The sequence below is a fragment of the Ovis aries genome, chromosome 7, assembly GCF_016772045.2.
Source record: "Ovis aries strain OAR_USU_Benz2616 breed Rambouillet chromosome 7, ARS-UI_Ramb_v3.0, whole genome shotgun sequence".
NCBI lineage: Eukaryota > Metazoa > Chordata > Mammalia > Artiodactyla > Bovidae > Ovis > Ovis aries.
Window position 1 is genome coordinate 99,480,301 of NC_056060.1, and position 27,409 is coordinate 99,507,709.

The 27,409-nt window shown below is 46.8% G+C and overlaps 1 protein-coding gene across 3 annotated transcripts in view; it reads right to left on the bottom strand.

The window, feature by feature from the left end:
• Nucleotides 1-21,603: 21,603 nt before the first annotated feature.
• EFCAB11 (EF-hand calcium binding domain 11) overlaps nt 21,604-27,409 on the bottom strand; it is a 173,354-nt gene continuing 167,548 nt past the window's right edge. For all 3 annotated transcript variants that reach the window (XR_003589981.2, XM_004010836.5, XM_060418486.1), the window contains one exon: nt 21,604-21,815. Coding sequence is in view for 1 of the 3 variants with exons in the window: in XM_004010836.5 (XP_004010885.3) it covers nt 21,734-21,815 (82 nt within the window). In the remaining 2 variants the exon portion in view is untranslated. The remainder of the gene's footprint in view (nt 21,816-27,409) is intronic.

The following is a 27,409-nucleotide window of genomic DNA, read 5'->3' on the forward strand; positions in this document are numbered from 1 at the left end:
CCTCCCACTGCTGTCAGGAAACGGACAGAACCCCCTGCCCTGGCTGAGCAGCCCCGTGTGGCCTGGCCACGCGCTGTGATGTCAGCGCCCTGCTGGCCGCACGCTGCGCCGCACGGCCCCACAGCCCCCACGCAGCCTCCCTAGGCCTCTTCCCGGAGCTCCCTTCCCCGCCACCCTGCTTAGTTAGCTCTTAGCCTGCTGGCTCAGCTGGTAAGGAAACCACCTGCAGTGCAGGACACAACCCAGGTTCGATTCCTGGGTCAGGAAGATCTTCTGGAGAAGGGATGGGCTACCCACTCCAGTATTCTTGGGCTTCCCGTGTGGCTCAGCTGGTAAAGAATCCGCCCGCAATGCGGGAGACTTGGGTTCAATTCCTGGGTTGGGAAGATCCCCTGGAGAAGGGATGGGCTACCCACTCCAGTATGCTGGCCTCCATGGAGTGGCAGAGTCAGACACGACTGAGCGACTTTCACAGTCATCCTTTAGGTTTCCATTTAACCCTCAGCAAGCCCATCCTGTGACCCAGCCTGGGTATCTGACCTCATTAACATCTCCGCTTGAACAAGATACCTCTCTCTAGTGACTGAATTGTGTCCCCAGATTCATACACTGAACCTCTAACTCCCTGTACTCAGAATGCGACTGAGGTTGAAGACAGGGCCTTTAAGGACCCAACCAAGCTACAGTGAGGTTGTTAGGGTGGGCTTGATCCAGTGTGACCAGTGCCCTTGTGAGAGGAGGAAATGCAGACACACACACACACACACAGGGGAGAGGCCCTGTGAGGGCTCCCTGAGAAGGCTGCGATCAGCATGCCAGAAGGAGAGGCCTCAGATGGAGCCAAACCTGCTGAGACCCTGATCCTGAACTTGCAGCATCCAGAACTGCGAGGCAACACAGCCATTCCTACTGTTTAAGTCGCTCAGTCTGCAGTCATTTGCTATGGCAGTCTGAGCGGATCAACTCTTCTCTTTCATAGAGACCGTCAGAGCTCGGTCCACTCAGTGAAGTCGCTCAGTCGTGTCCGACTCTTTGCAACCCCGAGAATCGCAGCATGCCAGGCCTCCCTGTCCATCACCAACTCCCAGAGTTCACTCAAACCTATGTCCATCCAGTTGGTGATGCCATCCAGCCATCTCATCCTCTGTCGTCCCCTTCTCCTGCCCCCAATCCCTCCAACATCAGTCATTTCCAATGAGTCAACTCTTCGCATGAGGTGGCCAAAGTACTGGAGTTTCAGCTTCAGCATCAGTCCTTCCAAAGAACACCCAGGGCTGATCTCCTTTAGAATGGACTGGTTGGATCTCCTTGCAACACCACAGCTCAAAAGCATCAGTTCTTCAGTGCTCAGAATTCTTCACAGTCCAACTCTCACATCCATACATGACCACAGGAAAACCATAGCCTTGACTAGATGGACCTTTGTTGGCAAAGTAATGTCTCTGCTTCTGAATATGCTATCTAGGTTGGTCATAACTGTCCTTCCAAGGAGTAAGCGTCTTTTAATTTCATGGCTGCAGTCACCATCTGCAGTCATTTTGGAGCCCAAAAATATAAAGTCTGACACTGTTTCCACTGTTTCCCCATCTATTTCCCATGAAGTGATGGGACCGGATGCCATGATCTTCGTTTTCTGAATGTTGAGCTTTAAGCCAACTTTTTCACTCTCCTCTTTCACTTTCATCAACAGGCTTTTTAGTTCCTCTTCACTTTCTGCCATAAGGGTGGTGTCATCTGCATATCTGAGGTTATTGATAGTTCTCCTGGCAATCTTGATTCCAGCTTGTGCTTCTTCCAGCCCAGAGTTTCTCATGATGTACTCTGCATAGAAGTTAAATAAGCAGGGTGACAATATACAGCCTCGACATACTCCTTTTCCTATTTGGAACCAGTCTGTTGTTCCATGTCCAGTTCTAACTGTTGCTTCCTGACCTGCATACAGGTTTCTCAAGAGGCAGGTCAGGTGGTCTAGTATTCCCATCTCTTTCAGAATTTTCCACAGTTTCTTGTGATCCACACAGTCAAAGGCTTTGGCATAGTCAATAAAGCAGAAATAGATGTTTTTCTGGAACTCTCTTGGTTTTTTGATGATCCAGCGGATGTTGGCAATTTGATCTCTGGTTGCTCTGCCTTTTCGAAAACCAGCTTGAACATCAGGAAGTTCACGGTTCACGTATTGCTGAAGCCTGGCTTGGAGAATTTTGAGCATTCCTTTACTAGCGTGTGAGATGAGTGCAATTGTGCGGTAGTTTGAGCATTCTTTGGCATTGCCTTTCTTTGGAATTGGAATGAAAACTGAGCTTTTCCAGTCCTGTGGCCACTGCTGAGTTTTCCAAATTTGTTGGCATATTGAGTGCAGCACTTTCACAGCATCATCTTTCAGGATTTGAAATAGCTCCACTGGAATTCCATCACCTCCACTAGCTTTGTTCGTAGTGATGCTTTCTAAGGCCCACTTGACTTCACATTCCAGGATGTCTGGCTCTAGATGAGTGATCACACCATCGTGATTATCTGGGTAATGAAGCTCTTTTTTGTACAGTTCTTCTGTGTATTCTTGCCACGTCTTCTTAATATCTTCTGCTTCTGTTAGGTCCATACCATTTCTGTCCTTTATCGAGCCCATCTTTGCATGAAATGTTCCCTTGGTATCTCTAATTTTCTTGAAGAGATCTCTAGTCTTCCCCATTCTGTTGTTTTCCTCTATTTCTTTGCATTGATCGCTGAAGAAGGCTTTCTTATATCTCCTTGCTATTCTTTGAAACTGCATTCAGATGCTTATATCTTTCCTTTTCTCCTTTGCTTTTCACTTCTCTTCTCTTCACAGCTATTTGTAAGGCCTCCCCAGACAGCCATTTTGCTTTTTTGCATTTCTTTTCCATGGGGATGGTCTTGATCCCTGTCTCCTGTACAATGTCACAAACCTCATTCCATAGTTCACCAGGCACTCTATCAGATCTAGTCCCTTAAGTCTATTTCTCACTTCCACTGTATAATCATAAGGGATTTGATTTAGGTCATAGCTGAATGGTCTAGTGGTTTTCTCTTCTTCAATTTCAGTCTGAATTTGGCAATAAGGAGTTCATGACCTGAGCCATAGTCAGCTCCCGGTCTTGTTTTTGCTGACTGTATAGAGATTCTCCATCTTTGGCTGCAAAGAATATAATCAATCTGATTTCACTGTTGACCATCTGGTGATGTCCATGTGTAGAGTCTTCTCTTGTGTTGTTGGAAGAGGGTGTTTGCTATGACCAGTGCGTTCTGTTGGCAAAACTCTATTAGTCTTTGCCCTGCTTCATTCTGTATTACAAGGCCATTCGCCTGTTACTCCAGGTGTTTCTTGACTTCCTACTTTTGCATTCCAGTCCCCTATAGTGAAAAGGACATCTTTTTTGGGTGTTAGTTCTAAAAGGCCTTGTAGGTCTTCATAGAACCGTTCAACTTCAGCTTCTTCAGCATTACTGGTTGGGGCATAGACTGTGGGATTACTATGATATTGAATGGTTTGCCTTGGAAATGAACAGAGATCATTCTGTCGTTTTTGAGATTGCATCCAAGTACTGCATTTCAGACTCTTTTGTTGACCATGATGGCTACTGCCTTTCTTCTGAGAGATTCCTGCCCACAGTAGTAGATATAATGGTCATCTGAGTTAAATTCACCCATTCCAGTCCATTTTAGTTTGCTGATTCCTAGAATGTTGACGTTCACTCTTGGCATTTCCTGTTTGAGCACTTCCAATTTGCCTTGATTCATGGACCTAACATTCCAGGTGCCTATGTGATATTGCTCTTTACAGCATCAGACCTTGCTTCTCTCACCAGTCACATCTACAGCTGGGTATTGTTTTTGCTTTGGCTCCATCCCTTCATTCTTTCTGGAGTTATTTCTCCACTGATCTCCAGTAGCATATTGGGCACCTAATGACCTGGGGAGTTCCTCTTTCAGTATCCTATCATTTTGCCTTTTCATACTGTTCATGGGGTTCTCAAGGCAGGAATACTGAAGTGGTTTGCCATTCCCTTCTCCAGTGGACCACGTTCTGTCAGACCTCTCCACCATGACCCGCCCGTCTTGGGTGGCCCCACAGGGCATGGCTTAGTTTCATTGAGTTAGACAAGGCTGTGGTCCATGTGATTAGTTGACTAGTTGTCTGTGAGTTGGTTTCAGTGTGTCTGCCCTCTGATGCCTCTCGCAACACCTACCATCTTGCTTGGTTTCTCTTACCTTGGATGTGGGGTATCTCTTCAGGGCTGCTCCAGCAAAGCGCAGCTGCTGCTCCTTACCTTGGACTAGGGGTATCTCCTCACCACTGCCCCTCCTGACCTTGAACGTGGAGTAGCTCCTCTCTGCCCTCCTGCGCCGGCCTGCGCAGCCACCGCTCCTTGCAAATTAAGTTTCATTATTTGACTGTTGTCTCCCTAATAAGAATACAAGCTCTGGAAGGACAGGAACTGGGTCTGGTATTGCCCACCATGGGATCGCTGGAGCCTGGCACGGTGTCTGGCATGTGGTAGGTGCTCAGTAAATACTTGGTGCATGAACGAATGAATGGACAAGGAAAAACATCTGAGTGGGGGGACTTCCCTGGTGGTCCAGGGTTCAGAATCCGCCTTGTGGTGCTGGGGATGTGGGTTTGATCCCTGGTTAGGGAACTAAGATCCGACAAGCCACAGAGGAACAAGCCCGTGGGTCACAACTGCTGAGCCCATGTGCTCCAGAGCTCATACCTCACAACTAGAGGTCTGTGTGCAAGAATGCCAAAACGGGGACTCCATGCAGCTACATAAATAAATATTTTTTAAAAATGTCTGAGTGAGTGGATGAAGTCACACAGAGAATGGACAGTAATTACACAGTGGTTTCATCTTTGGGAAGATTCATTTTGGGCCTGGGTTGCCTCTAGAAGCAAGGGCACCTTGTACTCGCTAATCTGAGCATTAACAGGCACTTATATAATTTCACGAGACACAGTGAATTCCCAGAATTTCAAGTTTTTAGTCCCCCCGAGAAACACCGATCGGTGAAATTTAATCTCATGGATTTCATATTTAATCTTTCATCTTAAAGATTTAAATATCTCTCTCTAGGGTAAAGAAAAAAAGAGATAATTTTAAGAGACATAAAGCCAGCATCCTTACAATTGGAAAAAAATATCTTCTTTGGATCAGTCCACGTTGATTAATGGCAAGCTTGATTTCCACTTGGAAAAATGTCCTCGCTGGTTTCCACCCAGGGTCATAACGCAGTGAGAGCAGCGTGGAATCGCCACGCGGGAGGGGGGGCTCACACGTGGGAACGTCTGTCGCAGTCTTAAGAGGAGCCTTCTTTTCTGAGAAACTCATTATTCACTTAATTATTCATTCTGTTTATTTACTGTATAGTTATTACACATAAATATGGTGCAAATCCCCAGAATCCTCAAACACCAGATGCCAATTTCCCTCTGCGCTCCCAAAAGACACAGCCAAGCCATCGCTGTGAGAATTAAAACAACAACAACTAAAACCCAATTAAAATTGTGCCAGCATGTTCATTTCCAAAATAAAAACCCTGCAAATGAATAAGCTTTTAGTCACTCCCCTGACTGCTCCTGCAAAAGAACAAACACAAAAAAACTTTAAACGAAAACTGGCATATAATTAGTATTTAAACCGCAGCTACAATGTACCTCGTATCTGCACAGAAAGGGCATTGGCTGAGTCAACTTTGCATTCTCTCTCTCATTTTCAAAACGAAATGATTGAAGAAAACGGCATTTTGCTTTTCAGAATTCAGATGTGTCTGGCGAAAGCCCAGTGATGCTGGAGGCAGAGGCCAGGACGGTGGTGTCGGGGAGGGGGGGGGTCTTGGATCCGCAGGCTACGCGACCTCTGTCTCCTAAAACGTGAGGGGCGCTCACACCCAGGAGCATCCCCCCATCTGAGTACACGGCTGGGAGTATGAGGCGGTGAGTGTGCCGCTCACACTCTTTGAAAAAGGGCCAACAGAGTGCAAAAGAGGCATGTCCCCCTTTGCCGGGAGTGCAGAGAGAACCCCATGACGGATGGCAGTGCAAGGCTGGCCGGTGGACTGGAGGGCCTGTGTGGGTGTGGGGAGGAGGAGTGTGCACGTGTATAAGTGCTTTGTTGTTGCCGCTGTTCAGTAGCTCAGTCGTGTCCGACTCTTTGCAACGCCATGGACTGCAGCCTGCCAGGCCTCCCTGTCCATCACCAACTCCTGGAGTTCACCCAAACTCATGCTCATCGAGTCAGTGATGCCATCCAACCGTCTCATCCTCTGTTGTCCCCTTTTCCTCCTGCCTTCAATCTTTCCCAGCATCAGGGTCTTTTCCGATGAGTCAGTTCTTCGCATCAGGTGGCCAAAGTATTGGAGCTTCAGCTTCAGCATCAGTCCTTCCAATGAATATTCAGGACTGATCTCCTTTAGGATGGACTGGTTGGATTTCCTTGCAGTCCAAGGGACTCTCAATAGTCTTCTCCAACACCACAGTTTGAAAGCATCAGTTCTTCAGTGCTCAGCTTTCTTCATAGTTGAACTCTCACATCCACACATGGCCACTGGAAAAACCGTAAGTGTAAATGTTTCCAGTCACCAATCTGCTGGTGATACTGGCTCCACAAGGAACCAAGAGGCCGTTTCAGTGACCGTGTGGCTGGTGCCCTGCAGGAGAAAGTCTTGCTGTGCTGGGGAGACCCGTCTGGCTGGCTACACTCATACCCGCATCAGAGTCTGCCTGCAGGATCACCGTGAGGCCTGAAGGGACCTCAGAGATGCAGGCAAGTGAGTCTGTCACTGGAAACACGTGAAGCTCTTCTGGGCAGGCCAGAGGCCCTGAGCTCAGGCCTGGAGGGCCAGGGGGCCCCATTCTCAGCGTTGCGGTTACCAGGACGGACTCAGGAGTCGGCCTGTGCAGGTTCAAGCCCCGGGTCTGCCACAGGCCTTCGCTTCTCTGTGCTTATTCCTGTCCCGACAACGAGGATCCACCTGGGTCTTAGAGTTGCCGTGAGAATTAACTGGCGGTGCGTGTGAAGCGCTGAGAGCTGTGTCAGCCGGTGGCAGGCCTACACCAAACACTGGCTTCACCATCATGGGGAGCAAGTTCCAGCCCCTGCGCAGCTCATCACAGGACTAAGCTTTGCTGGAACCCTGTTGTTTTCCCTTTTGTCTTTCCAAGGCGGCTGATAAACGGTTTCACTCTTGAGCAACAAAATTGTTGCTATTCCTGGCACCTCGGATTAGAATAAACTCATTGCTTTCTGTCTCCCAATGCCTCATGGCCATTTTTATTACCTGCTGCAAATATTCTCTACTCACGTAGCCTAATTTGGGGGCTTTTTGCTGAGAAGGCAAAAACATTTTCTCATCTGTTTGGCAACCATCGTGTAAAGGATCAGGTCCATGAAAGCACAAAAGGGCTTCACTAATAATATATGGAACTGGAACTGCGTATCATATTTCATTATTGCTTTCTTACCAATATAACATTAAAAACCTGTTGCTGCTTTAAGAATTCCTAGGCATGAAAGCCTGGTAGATTAAGTTATGGCTCTGATTAGATATATTAAACAATTACATCCATGGTATCAAGAAACAAGATAGAACTGAGAAAGTCAATTTAAATGAAAATAAAATCATTGTGTCTTATACTTCAATTTTCAAAGCAGCTGCTCCTTTCAATCAGCGTTGACGTGACTTCACTCTCTGAGGTCTGAAGTTGAGTGCTTGCAGTCCAGACCCTTCCCTCCAGATGGGCACCTCAAGCTGAGTTGCTCAGTGGCTTCTCTTGGGTGGGGTGCAGGGTGCAAGGGGAGATGAGGAACCAGGGGTGGAGGGAGTGGAAGGTTAAGTGTGTGACTGATGAGTTTACAGCCACACCACTAGTCAAGTTAGGTACCAGCAATGGTAGGATGCACGTTCATAAGACATAAAAACACCAAACTGGAAGATCCCTTCAGTTCAGTTCAGTTCAGTCGCTCAGTCATGTCCACCTCTTTGCGACCCCATGAATTGTAGCACGCCAGACCTCCCTGTCCATCACCAACTGCCATAGTTCACTCAAACTCACGTCCATCAAGTCAGTGATGCCATCCAGCCATCTCATCCTCTGTCGTCCCCTTCTCCTCCTGCCCCCAATCCCTCCCAGCATCAGAGTCTTTTCCAATGAGTCAACTCTTTGCATGAGGTGGCCAAAGTACTGGAGTTTCAGCTTTAGCATCATTCCTTCCAAAGAAATCCCAGGGCTGATCTCCTTCAGAATGGACTGGTTGGATCTCCTTGGAGTCCAAGGGACTCTCAAGAGCCTTCTCCAATACCACAGTTCAAAAGCATCAATTCTTCAGCACTCAGCTTTCTTCACAGTCCAACTCTCACATCCATACATGACCACTGGAAAACCATAGCCTTGACTAGATGGACCTTTGTTGGCAAAGTAATGTGTCTGCTTTTGAATATGCTGTCTAGGTTGGTCATAAGTTTCCTTTCAAGGAGTCAGCATCTTTTAATTTCACGGCTGCAGTCACCATCTGCAGTGATTTTGGAGCCCCAAAATACCTTAGAGACAGCCAATCAATCATTTCCCAAGGTATAATCCAGGGAACATTAGTTCTTTAAGACGGCTCTCTCTGTATATCCACACATGTGCACACACACACACACACACAGAGTTACATGGTCCGTCAAAGAAGTGTGAGACACTGCATTCTACTGTCTCCTGGGAGTTCCACAATGGGCTTCAGCATTTTAAAGTTTCCGTGAATTTCTACAGTAAGAAAACCCCCATTTGTCGTGCTTACGTGTCCGCAGTTCTCTTTATTGTTTTTGGTTGTGCTGGGTCTCTGATGCCGCGTGGGCTTGTCGCTGGTTCCGGCAGGCTCGGGCTGGTCTGAAGCTGTGACCTGCGGGCTTCTCGCTGCGGTGGCTGCCCGTGTTGCGGAGTCCTGGCCGTAGGGCGAGAGGGCTCAGTAATCGCCGCTGCAGGCTCAGCGGTTGCCGCGCACGGGCTGTCTGTCCACCGCACGTGCGATCTCCCCAGACCGGGCATCAAAACCGCATCTCCTGCATTGCCAGGCAGGTTCTTTACCGCTGAGAAACCAGGGAAGCCCCCTTTGTCATCTTCGACCAAATGGTTCCTGAGCCTTCTCGGCCACAGCACCCTCTGTTCATATAACCCTCACTTACGTCTAACCAGCTATGCGCAGTCTTACCTAAGTCAACTTTCTCCTTGAAACTGGAAGAGGAAACTGAGGCCCGAGAAGCGTGTGTGCCTTGCCAAGGAGCATAAGAGGCAGCCACGGAGCGGAGAGGGGACTTCGGAGCTCTGCCTCTCAGAGGCATTCCCCTCGCATTCGTCGGCTTGCGCGCCAGGCCGGGGCCAGCCGCGAAGGACGCAGCGCAAACAGCGCCGGCTTCGGGGAGCGGGCGATCCAGAGTGGGGGGCAGAGCTGCAAACGCACCGATCGCACCACGCCGCGGGAAGGGCCCGGACAGGACCGCCGCGGGGTGAGTCCCGAAGAAAGGAAGGCTCACCCCCAAAGCAGTTAGGGGCTCCCAGTCACAGGAGGTGAGGCTGGCACGGGCCGTGGGGGGTGAGCAGGCGTTTGCCTCCGACTGTTTTCTCTCCCTCAGCCCCTCTCTAGGGAGTCCCCACTGTACCTCCCTTGCGCGGGTGATGCTGCAAAAATCAGCACAGGACCTGATCGGACCAGGCCCGGGGCCCCAGAACAGCCGGTCCAGAGGCTGGAGGGCGCCCTCCAGAGGCCGCCGTGCGCTCCCGCGGAGACGTGCGCAGTGGCGCAGGGATGGCGCTGTCGGCGTGGCGGCCACAGTCCCGCGCAGCCCGTTAACCACCGAAACCCAGCTGCCGCATCCGGCGCTTCAGGGACGAGATGAATCTTTCAGGCATACGTGTTGGTAGCTTTAGACAGCACCGCTCTAGACTGATTGACAGATTCACTTTGTGATTCCAATTTAAAATACAAGTTAGCTTAGACTTTTGATTTTAAGTTCAAATTCAAGTTTATACTATTGAAACATTCGAGAGAATTAAGACATCAGATTCCAGAGTTTTCTTAATTATACCTGAAATTTAGTTAACTACATGGAAAGATGTATTTGTTCACTGGAGAACTGAAGAGCTTAAAAGAGAATTGATTCAAGGATTTGAAAACATTCAAAATAAGTCCTCTGACCATGGAATTAGCTAGAAATCAATAACGAAAACGAAAAAGCCCACAACTTTTGAAAATGTAACAAATCATTTCTGAATAGCCTATGTGTCAAAGAAGAAATAAAAACAAATTAGAAAATATTTTGAAGAAAATAATGAAGACAAGATATATCAAGACTTGTCAGATGCAGCTAAAGCAGGGCTTAGAGGAGGTTTATAGTCTTAAAGTACTGGGGAAAAAGACTGAAAATCAGTATAGTGTCTGTCCTTCTCTGTATGATTTATCTCACTTAGCATGCTGCTGCTGTTACTGTTGCTGCTAAGTCACTTCAGTCGTGTCCGACTCTGTGCGACCCCGTGGACTACAGCCCACCAGGCTCCCCCGTCCCTGGGATTCTCCAGGCAAGAACACTGGAGTGGGGTGCCATCGCCTTCTCCTCACTTAGCATAATGCCCTCAGGATCCACCTACGTTGTCACAAATGGCAGCTTTTCTTCTTTTTCATGGCTGAGTAATATTCCATTGTATAGGTATTAGATGCAGATATATCTTATATCTCCTTTGTCCATTCATCCATCAGTGGATACATGAGTCATTTCCACATCTCAGCTGTATTAACATATTAGCTGGCTTTTTGAGACTGGCCACAGGGAGAATCCAGGAGCCATACTTCTGGGTTTTCTCAGTGCTGTAGGAATTATGAAGCTCAGAAGAAGTATAAAGGGCTTTCATTTCAATAGGTCCAAAGCTAAGGGAGTTTGTTCTTTGAAAGGTTTATAACCAGCAGTTTCATGGGCAAGATCAATACTTTTTTCTGCTTTTCCGAGCTCTTCCAAACATAATTCAAGGGCAGATCCATGAGGCCTCTTTGTCAGAAACCAGCCCATATAACCGGACGTGAACATACTTCTGTGTGGCAAAAGCCTGAGTCCAGTGGACACTGCTGAGAGTTCAGAGTCTTATAAAAGTGCCATTAAGGCTGCAGTCCATGGGGTCACGAAGAGTCGGACATGACTGAGCGGCTTCCCTTTTACTTTTCACTTTCATGCATTGGAGAAGGAAATGGCAACCCACTCCAGTGTTCTTGCCTGGAGAATCCCAGGGACGGGGGAGCCTGGTGGGCTGCCGTCTATGGGGTCGCACAGAGTCGGACACGACTGAAGTGACTCAGCAGCAGCAGCAAGTGGTGATCTTCTGGTTTCTGCCGATATATCCTACAACCTTACTTTGAAAGGCCATCTACCCGCTTTACATATTTTTAAAATTCATTTATTTACTTTTTGGCTGCAGCTCATAGCATGTGGGATCTTAGTTCCTCTGCCAGGAATCGAACCTGCACCCCCTGCATCAGAAGCTCAGAATCTTAACCAGTGGACCACAGAGAAGTCCCTACACATTTTTAATTGACATCTGGGCTTTGACTATAAATTAAACAGTGGCAAGGGATACAATTTCCACCATACAGTCACATCTGAAAATTTTTAAATAAACTTTTATTTTACAACAGTTTCAGGTCTACAAAAAACAAATTGAGATGATAGTGTAGACTTCTCGCATGCCTCACACCGTTTCCCCAACTATGAACACCTTATGTTAGTACTATACATTTGTTAGAATTGATGAAATAATATGATACATCACTATTAACCGAAACCCATGTTTCATTCAGTTTCCTATGGCTTCTATCCAGTGTCTCTCTCCTGTTTCCAGGCTCCCATCTCAGCTCTCACGTTGCATTGACTTGTCACGTCTCCTTAGGCTCCTCTTGGCTGTGACGTTTCTCAAGGATTCTTTGTTTTTGACCTTGACAGTTTTGAGAAGTGCTGGTCAGGTATTTTTCAGAATGTTTCTGAGTTGGGATTTGTCTGCTGTTTTTCTCATGATTGCACTGAGGCTGCGGGGTTTGAGGAGGAAAGTCAGAGAGGCTGAGTGTCATTTTCATCACATACAGAAAGTACACAGTATCGACAAGATTTATCCCTGTTAATGTTGACCTTGATCACCTGGCTCAGGTGGTTAGCATCAGGCTTCACCACTGTTCCCGTCTGCCCTCTTCCATCTGGTACTCCCTGGAAGAAAGTCACTGTATGCAGTCCATACTGCAGGGATGGAGAGTCACGGCCCCTCTCTTTGAGGGCAGGGCACCTACATCAATTATTTGGAATTCTTATGCAAATGAGATTTGTCTCAGTTCTTCCATTTGTTTATTTATTCCACCATTTACTTGAATCAGTGTGGACTCACAGATATTTATTTTATACTTTGGGTTATAATCAATACTTCTTTGTTACTCAAATTGTTCCAGCTTTGACCACGTGGAAATTTTCTAGAATTGGTTCTTGTGTTCCTGTGACATACCAGCCCACCAATATGTGGTTGCTTTGGTTTGCTTATTTTTTAATTTTTGTTTTGTTTTCTGAGTGTGTCCTCTTTCTAGCACTACAGGATGACCTAGGTTCATCTTATATATTGCCACACACACTCACAAATCCCTGTGCCTTCCCTATTCAGCACCCCTTGCTGATAGTTACTGGTCTTTTAGTCATCACTCTGTTTCCCCCTTTTCCAGGATGTCATACTCGTGCACAGCAAATGTAGTCTTTTCACTTTTGACTTCTTTCACTTAGAAATATGCATTTAAGAGTCACTCGTGTGATTTTGTGGGCTGATGAGAGCGCATTTCTTTTAATCACTGGGTAATAATTCCATTGCATGGTTGTACCACATATTTGTTTACACCCTTGTCTCCTGAAGAACATCTTGGCTGCTTCCAGTTTTGGGTGATGATGACTAAAGCTGCAATAACAGTCTTGTGCGAGTTTTCTTGTGGAGAGAAGTTTTCAAATCAGTTGAGTGAAAAAAACAATTTGAGCAGAAAACCAATGAACAACAATGATAGCTGCATCAGTTGGCAAGACTATGTTTAGCTTCGTAAGACACTGTCAAGCTGTCTTCTGAAGTGGCTGTGCCAGTTTGCATTCCCACTGGCAATGAATGAATAGAAATTACTGCACCAAAAGTTAAACTCGGAAAGAGGAGGAGGAGACGGAATGAAGGCATGTCAGATAGTGTCATCAGTATAACACATGTATAACCGGATTCTGAGAGTGCATTTTCTTCCAGAATGTCGTGAAAGAAGTGTTTGAAGAGATAATTGTCAAAAAGTTTTCATATTTGATCAAATGCGTAAAATACACTAGAACTTTAGTTTCAATTTGCAGTGGGAGGCATTGGAATCTGTTGACACAAGGTTGGACATTAGTCAAAAAGCAGGTCAGACAGAACCCTGGATGGTGTAATATATGGAATTCTATTTATGGGTGTGGTGGGGAGAGTAGGAACAAAGGCAAAAAGGAAAGAAGGAGGGGAGAGAGAGAAGGGAGAAAGAAGGGAAGGAGGGAAGGAGAGAGGGAGGGAAGGAGGGGTAAAGGGAGGAAAAGAAAGACAAAAGAATGAATCTCAACCCATGAGGAGTGCTGGCGGCGGCAGCGAGACCTTGCTGAAGAGATTGCCTCGAGCACTATTTCTGCCATGATTAACCTCAGGAACATCGTTTAAATTCAAGGTTGGCATCCTTCTTTAAAACAAAGAAAACGATCAAACCTACAATAGCTGTTATTATGATAATGCTTGTAGTGTGTCTCTAGACCTTTGATCAATTTTTTTTTCTATAAGTTTAATAGTATTGAAATTGTTCTGCCTAACGAATATACTACAGCAAACCTAACTGGTTTGTTCTCCTTTGAAGTCTTTTTCTCCCACCAAGTATCAGTAAATCATAAAATAAGGAGTATATTTGGATTTTGGTTTATGTTTTCATATAAATTAATCTGCATTTTCTGTGAAGTTAATGTTCTTTTTGATTCACACTTCTGAGCATTTTACCAATTTAGCAACCCAAGAGAAATTTAGATTGAACACTCCATATTTTATTATGTTAAATTGTTTTCAGCCAGTTTTGAATCCATGTGGCCAAGCCAATTTAAATGTGTTTTGTAAGAAAGGTCACTTCATGAGCTGCTGTTCCTCATGCCATTAAATTTCCATTTGTATGTATTTTAACTGTCTAATTCTGCAGCTCTAAACAGATTTCTCAAAAATTACAAACTAAGAAAAAGGAAAGCAACCAACTGTTTTTATTAACCCTAAATTACAATTCTGTGACGCATGAACCCTGAGTACTGCTGATGGTTGAAAATGCTGTTAAAAATTAATGCACATAAGTGAGTGATGCCCAGTGAGCATGCACATTTATTTAAAAAATATTTCCACTGTTCAGGGCACTTCCCTGGTGGCTCAGACAGTAAAGCATCTGCTTGCAATGCGGGAGACCTGGGTTCAATCCCTGGATCAGGAAGATCCCCCGAAGAAGGAAATGGCAACCCACTCCAGTACTCTTGCCTGGAAAATCTCATGGATGGAAGAGCCTGGTGGGCTAAAGTTTATGGAGTTGCAAAGAGTCAGACACGACTGAGCAACTTATCTCCCCCACAACACACACTGTTCAGAGCATTTTATCATCTTTGAAAATTGCCCTTCCAGCTGGCAGCACCTTTTAAAAGATATTGTCTCTGGTAGCAAATCTTTGTCTTTTGAAAGTGGGTTTGATTAATAACCCAAGGTAATTTGGGCTAAGCTTGGTCATGTGCAAGATGGGAATTAATATTTAATACCAGTCACGTGATGGAAGCTTGACCCGGGATGGCCCAGTGAGTCTGGATAAACTCATTTTGGAGCAGAAGCAAAGTGTGGCTGCCGGGAGCCAGTGTGAGGAATCCCGCCCGTGACAAGGTCATGAGGAAGGAAGCTGACATACGCAAGGCGTGCTCAGACTTCAGGGACCCCTCTGGAAATTCCTAAGCATGTACCCCAGCAAAAATCTGCTGGCTTTTGTGCTCTGCTTTTCCACTCTTCTGACATTTTCTGGAAAAAGTCAATTCAGGGCTTTAGTCTTCTGCATTTGAAAGAGTGTTTCAATCCAAAAAACCCTCTGATGGCTTTCTAGCCTGCCTGCAGGACTCGTACAGCTGCGCGTGTGATTGTTTGAGGCCTCCTGACCGCAGGAGGCACAGGAAGCTTAAAACATCCTAGGAATGTAGGAGCTTCCGAGGAGTCAAAATCTTTAGAATAGGACTGATTAAAGGTTTCATTTGTAGAGTCAATATTTGCTGCCAAATTTTCACATCCTTTATTTTTAGATATAGTTAGAAAAACAAGTAGTAGACCTTGTGTTGGCAACATTAGATCTTTGAGTTAAAGTACCTTCTTTGTTGTGTCCCACTGCACCTTTGTTCTATAGAGATGTAACTTTAATGCTAATGCTTTAAGGAGATGTAGATTAAAGAAAAACACTTCAGGGGAAACAAGATTAACATTCATTAAGGAAGAGAGCCAAAAAGTGTTAACAAGCCTCTTGGCCAGAAGATAATGTAAATCACCTGAGACCTTTTGTATACCAAATGATGTATAGAAAGAGCCTGAGCTGCGAACGCTACATAATCTTGTGTTACCCATTGATCTCTGTGTTTTATCAAAAGTATAAAAGGCCTTCTGAACAATAAAGGATGGGGCCAGCTTCCCGGGGCCAGGGGCCGGGGGCCCGGGGCCAGCTTCCCGGGGCCAGCTTCTGGGGCCAGGGGCCAGCTTCTTGGACCAGCTTCTCTAACTAGTCTCCCGGCCTGGTTTCTTGGCACTCTGGCTCCCCCCGTGTCTCTCTCTCTCTTTCTTCTCCTCTCTCTTTCCCTCTCTCTGCTCTTTACTTTAATTTCGGGTTGAATTTCCACCTGGAGCACGGAGGCTCACCAGGTCTACTTACTTGCCCCGGCTGTTAAGATCCGCGAGAAAGGGAGCTTAAGGCGAGGCACCCTTAGATATTCAAGCGGGCGCCGGTGGCCCAACGTAGATGGTGCAAATTCCTTGTCTGGAATTTTATTGGCCTTCCGCGTAAACCAAGCTATTCAGCCCTCTTCCTCCACTTAATCTTCTTACTACACTATAATTTCTTAATCTAATCTTACTTTAATAAATAAACAAGTTTTTCCACGCCGACGCCGTCCACCCTTCGAATTCCCTGGATCCACTGGGGCTGGACCCCGGCATGTGGCCAAAGACGATGGCCTAGAGCCACGGATCATCTTCCCGCTGGGAGTGATGCAGTGGGATAGAAGTCGTTTGTGCTCAGTCAGGCTGACAGGTTTGATCACCACCCTACACTCCACCCATCGCCACCACTCAGCCTGCACCAAGTTGCTGAGACTCTGAGGTGGTTTCCTCTTAAAAAAGAGGATGCAAATGTCTGTCTCATCAATTTTCAAGGATAAAATAAAATAATACAGAACACCTAGCACAATCCGCCCCCCTTTTTCCCTCTGAAAGTGACAACTAGGAAGGGAAAAATATTCATTAGGATGAAGGTGGTCCAGTTTTTTAAATGGAATTTTAGCTTTGGTTGTATTTCTCTATTATCTCATCAGATATGAACTCCAAGGTTATCTGTTAGCCTCCTATTTGGGGCAAAGATCTAGCTGTTATTTTGGTGTTTCTAGGCTAAGGGTCTGTGTGTGTTGAGTCACCTGGCTGTGGGATGGGATGGTGGAGGTAGTGGTGAAGATAAAGCTGAACAGACAAGTGGAGACTAGATTAGGGAAGGTTTTGAATAGCATATTAAGAGTTAGCCATGACCCAATAGAAAGGGTCACTATAAGGCTTTGAGAAGAGAGAAAACCACTTCTAGCTGTGCTTTGAGAAGATAGCTGCCATGCTGGACTGTTCCATGGCGAGGGCCTGCTTCTTCCTTACCAGCACCTCCTCCGCTCATCTTCACACCAGTGGACAGAGGGACACATGGAGGGACCGACGGGAACAGAAGGCCAGGCGGGACGGCAGGCGGGGTCTCGGGGGTCTCTGCAGACGCGGGCTCAGGACGCCGCGGGTCACTGGACGCCACCGCAGGGGAGGATGGGGAGACGGGAGGGCTGGGAGGGCTTCCGAGGCGGCTGGCTCGGTGACGGCTTGTGCGGGGGAATGGGGTCGGGGCCATTAACAGAAATAGAAGACGCAGAATGAGAAGCCAATTTTGGAAATCAGGGAAAACGAGTCCAATTTTAGTTCAATGAGCTTATAGGGAGGCGGAAGTGTCCAAGAGGCAAATGAGAACACGCATCTGGGCGGAGCAGAGACCCAGACTGAAGGCAAAGGCGTGTTGGTGGAATCGCACCGAGAAAGGCGGCAGAGAATGAGCTCATCCCTGGAGAGGCTGTTGGCCTAGCAGGCTGGCCAGTTAGAGGCCCCTGGTGAATACTAACGCCTATGAGAGGGCCGAAGACACAGGAAGAGAGTGGGGAGACACAGGCCCAGAAATGTCACGAGAGAACAGCGCTACGGAAGCCAAAGAGAGGAGGACCCCAGAGAAGGGACAGTGGGAGGAGGTCCGAGAGGGGCCGGTGGGTTTGGGCCCTGGTGGATCACTGGTGACCTCTGAGAGATAGCCTCCGAGTTGCCACAAGGGGAGCCTGAGGCTGAGAGTACTGAAACATCAGCTCTCCCTGATACCCCTGAGGGAGAGAGAATTGGCAACAGCTTCCTTTACCCTCCTTGGCCACTTCTGAAACCATCAACTCAGAATGGGACTTGAAGCCACGGTCTTTTAACTGAGATCACACACCTGGTGCAGGACTACATGAAGTCCAGGTTCTTGATGTCTCATTGCGGAAAGCATTCAGTGAGAGATGAGTGACAGTAAAAAGTGGATTTATTTAGAGAGAAACACATTCTACAGAGTGTGGGCCATCTCAGAAGCCCAGAGCAGACCAGGGTACGGGGTTGTCAGTTTTTACAGGGCTGGGTAATTTCATCACCTAGCGAGTGGGAGGAGTATTCTAGCTATTTGGGGGAAGGGGTGGGGATTTCCAGGAGTTGGGCCACCACCCACTTTTGGACCTTGATGGTTGACCTTGGGCCTACCACAGTGCCCACGGTGTCTCATCTAGCTTGCTGTTGTATTATGACGAGCGTGCCCAGAGGCTCAGGGTCTAGAGGCAGTTGGCCTGTCTGCCATCTTGGACCCGCCTAGTTCTAGTCAGTTTGCCGTGTCTGCCTGTGTCCCTCCTTTAAAGGCTGTGCCCTGCCCCCTCCCTCCCGCTTCCCTTCTCCTTAGTCTGTTTATTAGACTCTTCCTCTGTTGCCCCAGTGAATGTTGCTGTTACCTAGGACTCTGTCCTTGGCTCTGAGCTCCTAACAGTTAGGGTTCTCTTGGTTTCAGATAACAGAGAGCAACTCCAGCTGGCTTGCGCAGAAAGATTTACTGGAAGGAAAGAGGGTTACCTCATAGGACCCAAAGGGCTACGACTGGGCCTTGCGCACGCGCTTTCCCCAGAAGCCAGCACCGTGGGGTCTCACTAGCTCCTTCCTTGTCCCCCTCTCGGTGTCTGTTTCACTTCCTGCTCTCAGTTGCAAACCAGCTGCCTAGGTTTTCATGCCACGTGGTGGCAGACACGCCTGTCCCTTGGCCCAGCATCATACCCACTCGCTCGGCCAGAGGAGCAAGCTGTGCCTCCCTCGCTCGCCCTTGGGGTCTTCTGGGGGAGAGGCTGAGCGGGCCCACTTGCACAGGTGCCCATCTGTGGACGGTTCAATTGAGGCACACCAACGGGTGGACAGGGCAGACGAAACCACGTGGCTTGGGGCGAGGGTGGGGCAGGGGCCTGGACACGGGAAACTGGGGCGAAGCTTACAGGAGGAGGGCTGGGGCTGGGTTCTGGGGGGCCACAGGGGGACAGTGACATGAGCAGCTTCTCAGCTCCCCTCCCTCCTTTGGTCTCTGCTCTGCCCCAAGACCTGGCCCTCCAAGGTATCAAATCCTGGAGGTGCCTTCCCTCCTAGAGAAGGTCCAGGTCATGTGGCTTTCTTCTGGAAAAGAAAATACAATGACCTCCCCGGGTAGCTCAGACAGTAAAGAATCCGCCTGCAATTCAGGAGACCTAGGTTTAATCCCTGGGTTGGGAAGATCCCCTGAAGAAGGGAATAGCAACCCATTCCAGTGTTCTTGCCTGGAGAATCCTGTGGACAGAGGAGCCTGATGGGCTACAGTTCATTGGGTCACAAAGAGTTGGACACAACTGAGCGACTAACACACACACATACACACACACACACACACACACACACACACACACACACACACTCTATTTGACTTCCTCTCCCTGTGACCAGCCCTCAGCAGACCTGGGTGAGTGTCCAGGGATCAAGCCTATATTCTCAAGATGAATCAGAGTTCACTGATCCTGAGCCAGCTGCAGCCCCTTTACCTAGGGTGTCTGCCCTTGGGGCGGGACAGGTCACGGCCGGCTCCTCTCGAGCGTGCTGCGAGGCTGGCGGGGGCCATGGGGCAGGGGCACAGTCCAGAGGTGCGCCTGCTGTTGGTGCGTGTTTTCCTGGAAACCCAGCTGCACAGCTGCCCTCCCAGAGTTAGACTCCAGAGGCAAGTCCAGTATTTCCTAGAAAATTCCTTTTCCACCTAAGCTGGTCTGGGGGAGGTTTCTGTCACCGAGACGGAGGCGCGCCTGGACTAACCCTGGGTCGGAGGAGATGCCCAGTGGCTGTTCCCACCCTGGCCTCCTGCCTGCCACTCAACGGGAGGATGTGACTTCTCCTTCTTTCCTGTCATGTCTCCAGGGAGAAATAAGGTCCAAAGAGTCATTGCAATACAAGGCTGTGGTATTCTGGCAGTTACTGAGTGCTGGCATTTTGTTGGTGAACTGCTCTAATTTTCAAATTAAAAATTGCAAAAGCAGGATCACTTATGTACTGAGATGAAGACCAATGACTCAGCTCTTCAAATCACAATAAACATGCTTGCTGAATAAAACTGCCCAGGGGCTTTTCATCAGTCAGAACAATTTGTCCAAAATCACACATAATGCTGAACAATACTGCTGATCTCCTTTTTTTCTTGAATGATACTTCATTTGTACTTCTTAATAATTTTCAAAGTTTTCTTCATTTTGGATGCTTACCATATGCTAACTTTTGGATAAGACTTTATTTTTTAACAACCTTTTTATTCTGGACTAGTTTTAGGTTCATAGAAAGATTGTGAAGCTAGGAGAGAGAGTTCCAACACGCTTGCACAGTCTCCTGTGATGAATATTCTCTGAGTGTGTCCTTGGCTACAGTACACGGGTCACAGTCAATGAACCAATATTGATACAGTGTTAGGAACTAAACTCCACACCTCACTAGTGTTTACCTCATGTCCTTTCTTCTGTTCCATGATCCCATCCAGAACACCAAATTACATTTAGTTGTGAAGTCTCTTTAGGTTCCTCTGATTTATGACAGTTTAGTAAGTTTATCTGCTAATAATCTGTTAGAAGGATGCTTGGTTAATGTTTCTATTTGACAAATTTACATTTTTCTTTGACCTTTAAACCTTTTAAAATTTGACTTAAACTAGATGTTTTCACAGTGTTGTTAATGTTTGGGATTCTGAACACTTCCAGATAAAATATTAGTATTGATATGAGTATTTATTTAAAATAAGTGCTGAATGTCCAGGGTCATAGTCCCTAGATCCCAGGTGGTGGATGGGCAGAGCACGGAGAACAGGTACACAGATAGCTAAGACCCTTGGTGCATGGAAGAACCTCCCAGAACCAGTCAGAGTCCAGGAGAGGGCAGCCCAGGGCTTGCTGTTCTGCTGCAGAACCCCAGGCCCAGGCCATTCTAATGGATTCTGAAGATAAGTTTTTGCTCCCACCCTATTCTTCCTCTGCGTGTACAGCTGGAAAAGACTTACTAATTACAGCCCAATCTGTCTCTCTGTCTTACATAGCAAGTGCTCTAGGGCCATTTTTTGGTGATGATTTTAATGAATACTAATGATACATTGTAGACTTCCCAGGTGGCTCGTTGGTGAAGAATCCACCTGCTAAGCAGGAGACAGATTTGATCCCTGAGTTGGGAAGATCCCCTGGAGAAGGAAATGGCAACCCATTCCAGTATCCTTGCCTGGGAAATCCCATGGTACCTTTTCTTAGAGAAGTCTTTAGTCTTTGTTTCCCAAAAGCCTTCCTCACTGCTTGGAACATAGTCAGCACTCAGAACGTGCAGGTGCTATTATTTGATCAACCGATGCTGAACGCACAAAGGAAACCGGCACTGTTGGCAGGAAAAAAACACCCTCTCCTTGGGGGTTAGGACCTGCTGAGGGCCAGGGAGCCTCTGGGTGGGTGTCGAGGACCAGGAAACGAGTGGAGCCTCCCTGCCTGTGATGTGGGTGGGAGTCGGGGGCTGCAAGTGAAGAGGAAGGGTTGGGGACGACCCCAGTGGCAGTGCCAGCAGCAGCCGAACTTAGGGCTGGGGCCACATGGAAGAAGATGACTTATAATCATAATAACCACCTCTAGGAGTCTGAGATGCAAGCAGTCGTGAGCATCTGAAGACCATATAAAGAGTTTAATGGAAGGTATGGAGTATGACACCATCGCTAGGGTGCAATCTGACATCTCTTTACATCACCCTCTATTCTGGTCTCCCCAGAAGTTGCATACAAGCAGTACACCGTAATTAGGCTTGCTTTTGTCCAGAGTTCATGGCATATTCGAAGTCTTTAAAGCTGACATGACCATCTGAGTCTTGATCGACTTCCCTGGAAAATGAAACAGAAAGTGATTTATGGTGAGTTTCACCCCACTTCCACACTTCACTTCTCTGTCTTATCTGCAGGAAGGCTGAGGTCAATGGCTATCCTTTTTTTTTTTTTTCCCTTGCATTGATAATACCTAAGGAGAGAAGGAAAGGAAAAAGTATTTATTAAAACCTACAGAAATGATATATTCAATACATTTAAAGGAATGTCACCAAGTGTAAAAGTTATATTTTTTATATTAAAGAAGGCAGGAGTGATGGTTTTTCTAGCCATCCTGCAATTTTTTTCTGTGATATGTCAATAAATATACATGCATCTGTCAACCAAAAAAGCAAGGCAGGAGGCTGCAAAGAAGAAGAGAGTTTATCTGGATTCTGGAAGAATTGCAATTCAGGAAATACAAACTTCGGTAACCCTGAAAGTGTCCTGAAAAAGAGATGAAAAGCCACAGGGTTGTTAAAAGCTGCCCAGTGACAACTTGATTGACTCTGACTCAAGCCAGAAAATATTTGTCCTTGAGGACTCACAAGTTGTTTCAGAGTAAGAGTCCAGTAAGTATCTTGAGTTTCTGGAAGGTGCTCTGGATGACAAAGGACCTTGATGTCTGTAAGTCACACTTCCTTACTGATCTCCTGGCCCCATGGCAGAGAGCTCTTAGCAATACCAACACCATTTTGATTTTTCCCATCATACATTGCACAACAGAAGTGTGGAGTAAACAATTAAGAGGTAAGAAAAACCTTTTGGGGTCCAGTGGCTGACTCCCTGCTCCCAATGCAGGCGGCCCCGGTTAGATCCCTGGTCAGGGAACTTGATCCCAAATGCTACAACTAAAAGACCCTGCATGCTACTGCTAAAGAAGATCATGCAGGCCACAGTTTAAAAAAAGAGAGCTCATGCTCGACGAGGAAGATTCCACAGGGAGTAACTAAGACCTGAAGCAGCCAAACGAATAAATATTTTAAAAAAGGAAAAGCATTTTGGGAGTAAATAACTATAGAGACTGGCATCTTGCCTCGCACTGCCTTCATCTCACTGAATCTGTGCACAGATGCCAGGATGCGCCCATTCTGCAGACAGTGATGTTCAATGTGCTGGTAGGGTCACTGTGTTGGTAACAGACATGGAACTCAAGTCAGGACGGTTAAATTCCCAAGCATGGGCTTTACACTCTATCCCACACATCTCCCTATGTAAACAGGATGTTCCAGACAGAAGGGGTCGTGTTGCAATCACCACGCAGCTAACTCAAGCTCCGGGAGTTTTCATTGACTTCATTCGTGGCCTCGGAAGCTCAGTTAATTCCTCACAAACACCTGATAAGCTTTTCTGAATCCTAGGAGGAGAGGTGAAGGCGTGAGCCTCTGACTGGTCGGCTGAGGGTGTGGGTGGCCTCAGCTGGGTTGCGCCTAAGTGTCCCTAGGGCCACTGAGACAGGGGCATTGCTCCTTTGAACAGGGAGCAGAGAAATGGTGCTCAGTCCCCCTAGCTGACATAACACACGGCAGAGGGAGAAAGTCGTGGTGTAAGCAATACGTTCGGCCGCTACCAGTGAAAGCAGTGCTTCCTTTAAGCGTGTGTTTGAGAGGGAACTGTCGAGCTGTGATCACAGCTCCTCTGTGGGGGGCGTTCTAAAACAAGGCATTACTAGCCTTATGTGGTGCTCCTGGGTTGGCACAAACCACATTTTGTGGAAACAGCAAATGGTATCAACCAGGACAAAGGGCTTTTTAAACCAAACCTGGTCCAAGTAACAGAGCCACTAATCACTGTAATAGTTTTAAAGCAGGCTTTTAAAATATTGAATTCTAAAATAAACTTTCTGAATATTTCATGCCAAAGTCTCTGAAGTCTATAATGGTACGGGATAGAGTGATAATAATTTTTCATTCTTTTGAAGAAAAGAAAAATCCCTACTTCTCTGCCCCAGGGCGAAACCATGTTGCAGTATGTTAGTGTAAAATGACGGCAGACGGCAAGGCCCATTATTCTTGCTGCTTCTTTTGGTGAAATATACATGACAATTTCATGCTGTACAGGACCAAAAGCGGAATGTCGGATCTCTTCTAAGGGATTAGAAATAATCAGTATCACATGTTACTGACTACAGAGTATAAATCATCCCCTTTATTAAATTAGATAATTGAAGATTCTTAATATTGCCTAAGTATTTTTTCCCAAGGAATTGGATTAGATAAATGACCTTTTTTTCTTTCCACTCTGAACTGGCATGATTGAACTATAAATCTCAGAGGGTGAGTTAAGTGGATAACTTAGAAAAGTAATATTTAGGATAAACTGTTTCTATATATGTGTGTGTGTGCATTTATTCACTTATTGAGATGCTGAATACTTGTAGAAAAGGAAACCCCTTTGCCTGATTCTCTCAGTAAATAACCTTTTTGTAATTGCATTAACTTTTTATTTTTCTTGCTATCTTTGCCAAAGCTTCCCATCATAAAATGGTTACAGTATAACCAAGAGGTATTAGAATGGGAAAGTTTATTCATAAAGCTTAGAGTGGCATTTTTATAATGAATGGAGGAGCGTCATGTTTATATTTAGAATGAGACATGGTAAAATACCGTCTCCTCATCACATACATATCATGGTCATCTCAGGGAGAATGGAGAGGAAATTCACATTTCAGAGCTATACTTTTAAAAGCTAAAATACTGTTTTTCATTGCAGATGGCATTATTCTAAACAAGGAAGCTCTCACAGCACCCACACTCAGATTGCTGTGTGATGGAAGAGCAGATGTGCTGGTGGGCAGTCGGTGGTGCTGAAGAGATGAAGCCGACGTCATTATGCAAAAAGGTTCATCGTTTCTGTTTACGCTGTTTAACCCTGAAAGGAGTACACTCTCCTTCTGAAACCAGAGTGTGCTGTCTTGGCATCACTGACACACATTCAGCACTGAAATAGTCCACCTCCAACTAGAAATAAGCGCTGGGAAGGCAAGGACTTTCTCTTGTTTGCTGCAAGGTTCCCATCTCTTGGCCCACAGTCGGCAATGACTGTTTATAGAGTGAAGGAATTTGCGGAATAAGGGAACCTGCGGAGACAGTGGATGGCACTGTGGAATACCCACCGCCTCTCTGGAGGTTTGGGGGGATTAAAGAAAGTACGTCCTCACTGTTTGAGTCAAAATCCTAGGCAGAGACATAACACTCTGATGGTGGCACCTAGGAGCTATCGCTCAGGGGCCCGTAAGGAATGGTCAGTCGCGGTCTCCATGCCCAACCACATTTTGTAAACACAGACCAGACGCAAGAGAGTCCAAGTGAGAGATGGACTCCAAAAACGGAGGTTGCCCAGAAGAGCAATGAACGGGAGGAACCCCTTGAGGGTCAGGCTGAACTATTAAGAGACAAAGAGCGGGAAGCTGGAAACCATAGCAAAACACTGGACACGTCTGCATCTGACCTGCCCTACAGCTGAAGCCCAAGCGCTTGAAGCCACTGAAGTAACTGCTCTTTTGCTGGACACAGGAATATATGTCTATACACACACACAAATGAAACAGAAGCCTGAACACACACACACGCTTCCCTAGTGACTCAGTTGGTAAAGAACCTGCCTGTAGTGCAGGAGACCCTGATTCGATCCCTGGGTCGGGAAGATCTGCTGGAGAAGGGGTGGGCTACCTGCTCCAGTGCTCTTGGGCTTCCCTGGTGGCTCAGCTGGTCAAGAATCTGTCTGCAATGCGGGAGACCTGGGTTCGATCCCTGGGTTGGGAAGGTCCCGTAGAGAAGGGTAAGGCTACCCACTCCAGGATTCTGGCCTGGAGAATGCCATGGACTATACAGTCCATGGGGTTGCAAAGGGCTGGACATGACTGAGTGCCTTTCACTCTGATACACACACACGCACACTCACACACACACACACACACACACACAAGGGCTTATATTTCACAGCTGGCTTTTTAAAGGAGTGAAGTTTATAAAGATAGATGAAGGGAAAATAAATAAAGCCATGAACAACAGTAACTGCTTTCTAGCCATGTAAAGCCAGTTAAATTAAAGACTTTTTGATTTGTTTGTTTTGAGATGCAAATGGAGAGCTGGAATGGGCCTGGGGAGTAGGAGCTCCAGAGTGGAACCGCTCTGTGTCACTCAGCATGAACATTCTAGGACCATCTGGGTGGAGGAGATGACAAGAAAGACAAGAGAGGGAGTTCCCTGGTGGTCCAATGGTTAGGACATCGACCTTCCAGTTCATGGGGCACAGGCTCGATCCCTGGCCAGGGAACTCAGATCCCAAATGCCATGTGGTGAGGAGAAAAAAGAGAGAGACGGTGCAAGAAGGGCCTACGGACGGGTGGGGAGGAGGCTGGGATGTGATGAGGGGAACTGGCCCAAGAGAGGCCCCGTGCTCAAAAGGCCCTGAATTAACTGCTACCTTTCTGCGGACTCTGAGGTTGGTTGCGTTGCGTGTCATAACTTCTCTTTATCTTCTCCAAGGACTGTGACAGCCACACAGACTGAGAGGGGATGGTGCGGTTGGGGTGTGCACCGAATCTGGCACAGAGGATGGAGTTCAGCGATGAGTTCAGTCTGAGTGGGTGTGGTACAGAGCAGGAAAAGTCAGTGTGGGGGTGGGAAGATGACCCACCAACTGAACGAGCTCAGAGAGAAAGGAGAACTCAGAGCCACAGGCCTTCCAGAAACTTGCAAAAGCTTATAAAGTGCTGTAAAATTCCACAGGGAGTGGAATGGGAGTTCCAGGCAATCCTATCTGGACTTTGAAGGGCAGAGGACCCAGGGCGACAGTGCGATACACTGAGAATTTCAGGCGGGTCTACACTCTGTCCATTCAGCTGAATCCCAACAGTTTTCTTATCTGTTAAAATTCCGACATTGTTTGGACTTGTCAGATAAGTGGTTATAATTACTTCTATCACCATAAGCTTTAGCATTTGTCTTTGTACATCCTGATTTGTTAAGCAAGATTCTCTCTCCTTTTGGGATGTGGCGTGGACCTAGCCCAGAAGAGATGTTTCCCTGTGATCGAGAGGCGAAGTGGTCCCTACCTTGAAGGAGCCAGGGTTTCACACTGTGAAATTTTTATTAAGCTCAGCTGTACTGCTGCTCTAACATTATATTCTAGAGAAAAACAGGTTGTTTTTAAATTTTAAAAAGACATAAACAGCAAATGTTTCTCACAAGTAGTACATGTTCCTTGTGCAACAATATTTACATCATACCAATTTCTTTTAAGGGGCTTCCCTGCTGGCTCAGAAGGTGAAGAATCTGCCTGTAATGCAGGAGACCTGGGTTCAATCCCTGGGTCAGGAAGATCCCCTGGAGAAGGGAATGGCAACCCATGCCAGTATTCTTGCCTGCAGAATTCCATGGACAGAGGAACCTGGTTGGCTACAGTCCATGGGGTCACAAGGAGTCGGACACAACTGAGGGGCTAACACTTTTAACACTTAATTTCTTGTAATGTTTTGAAAATATTTTTCATTGTAAAATAATTCACAAGTGCCCCATTGCTAGGTCTCCAAATTCAGATTTCAAAGCAGAGTATGTGCTTTTGCTAAAGTTATTTAAAAAAAAAGGGGCGGGGGAAGGAGAGAAACAAAC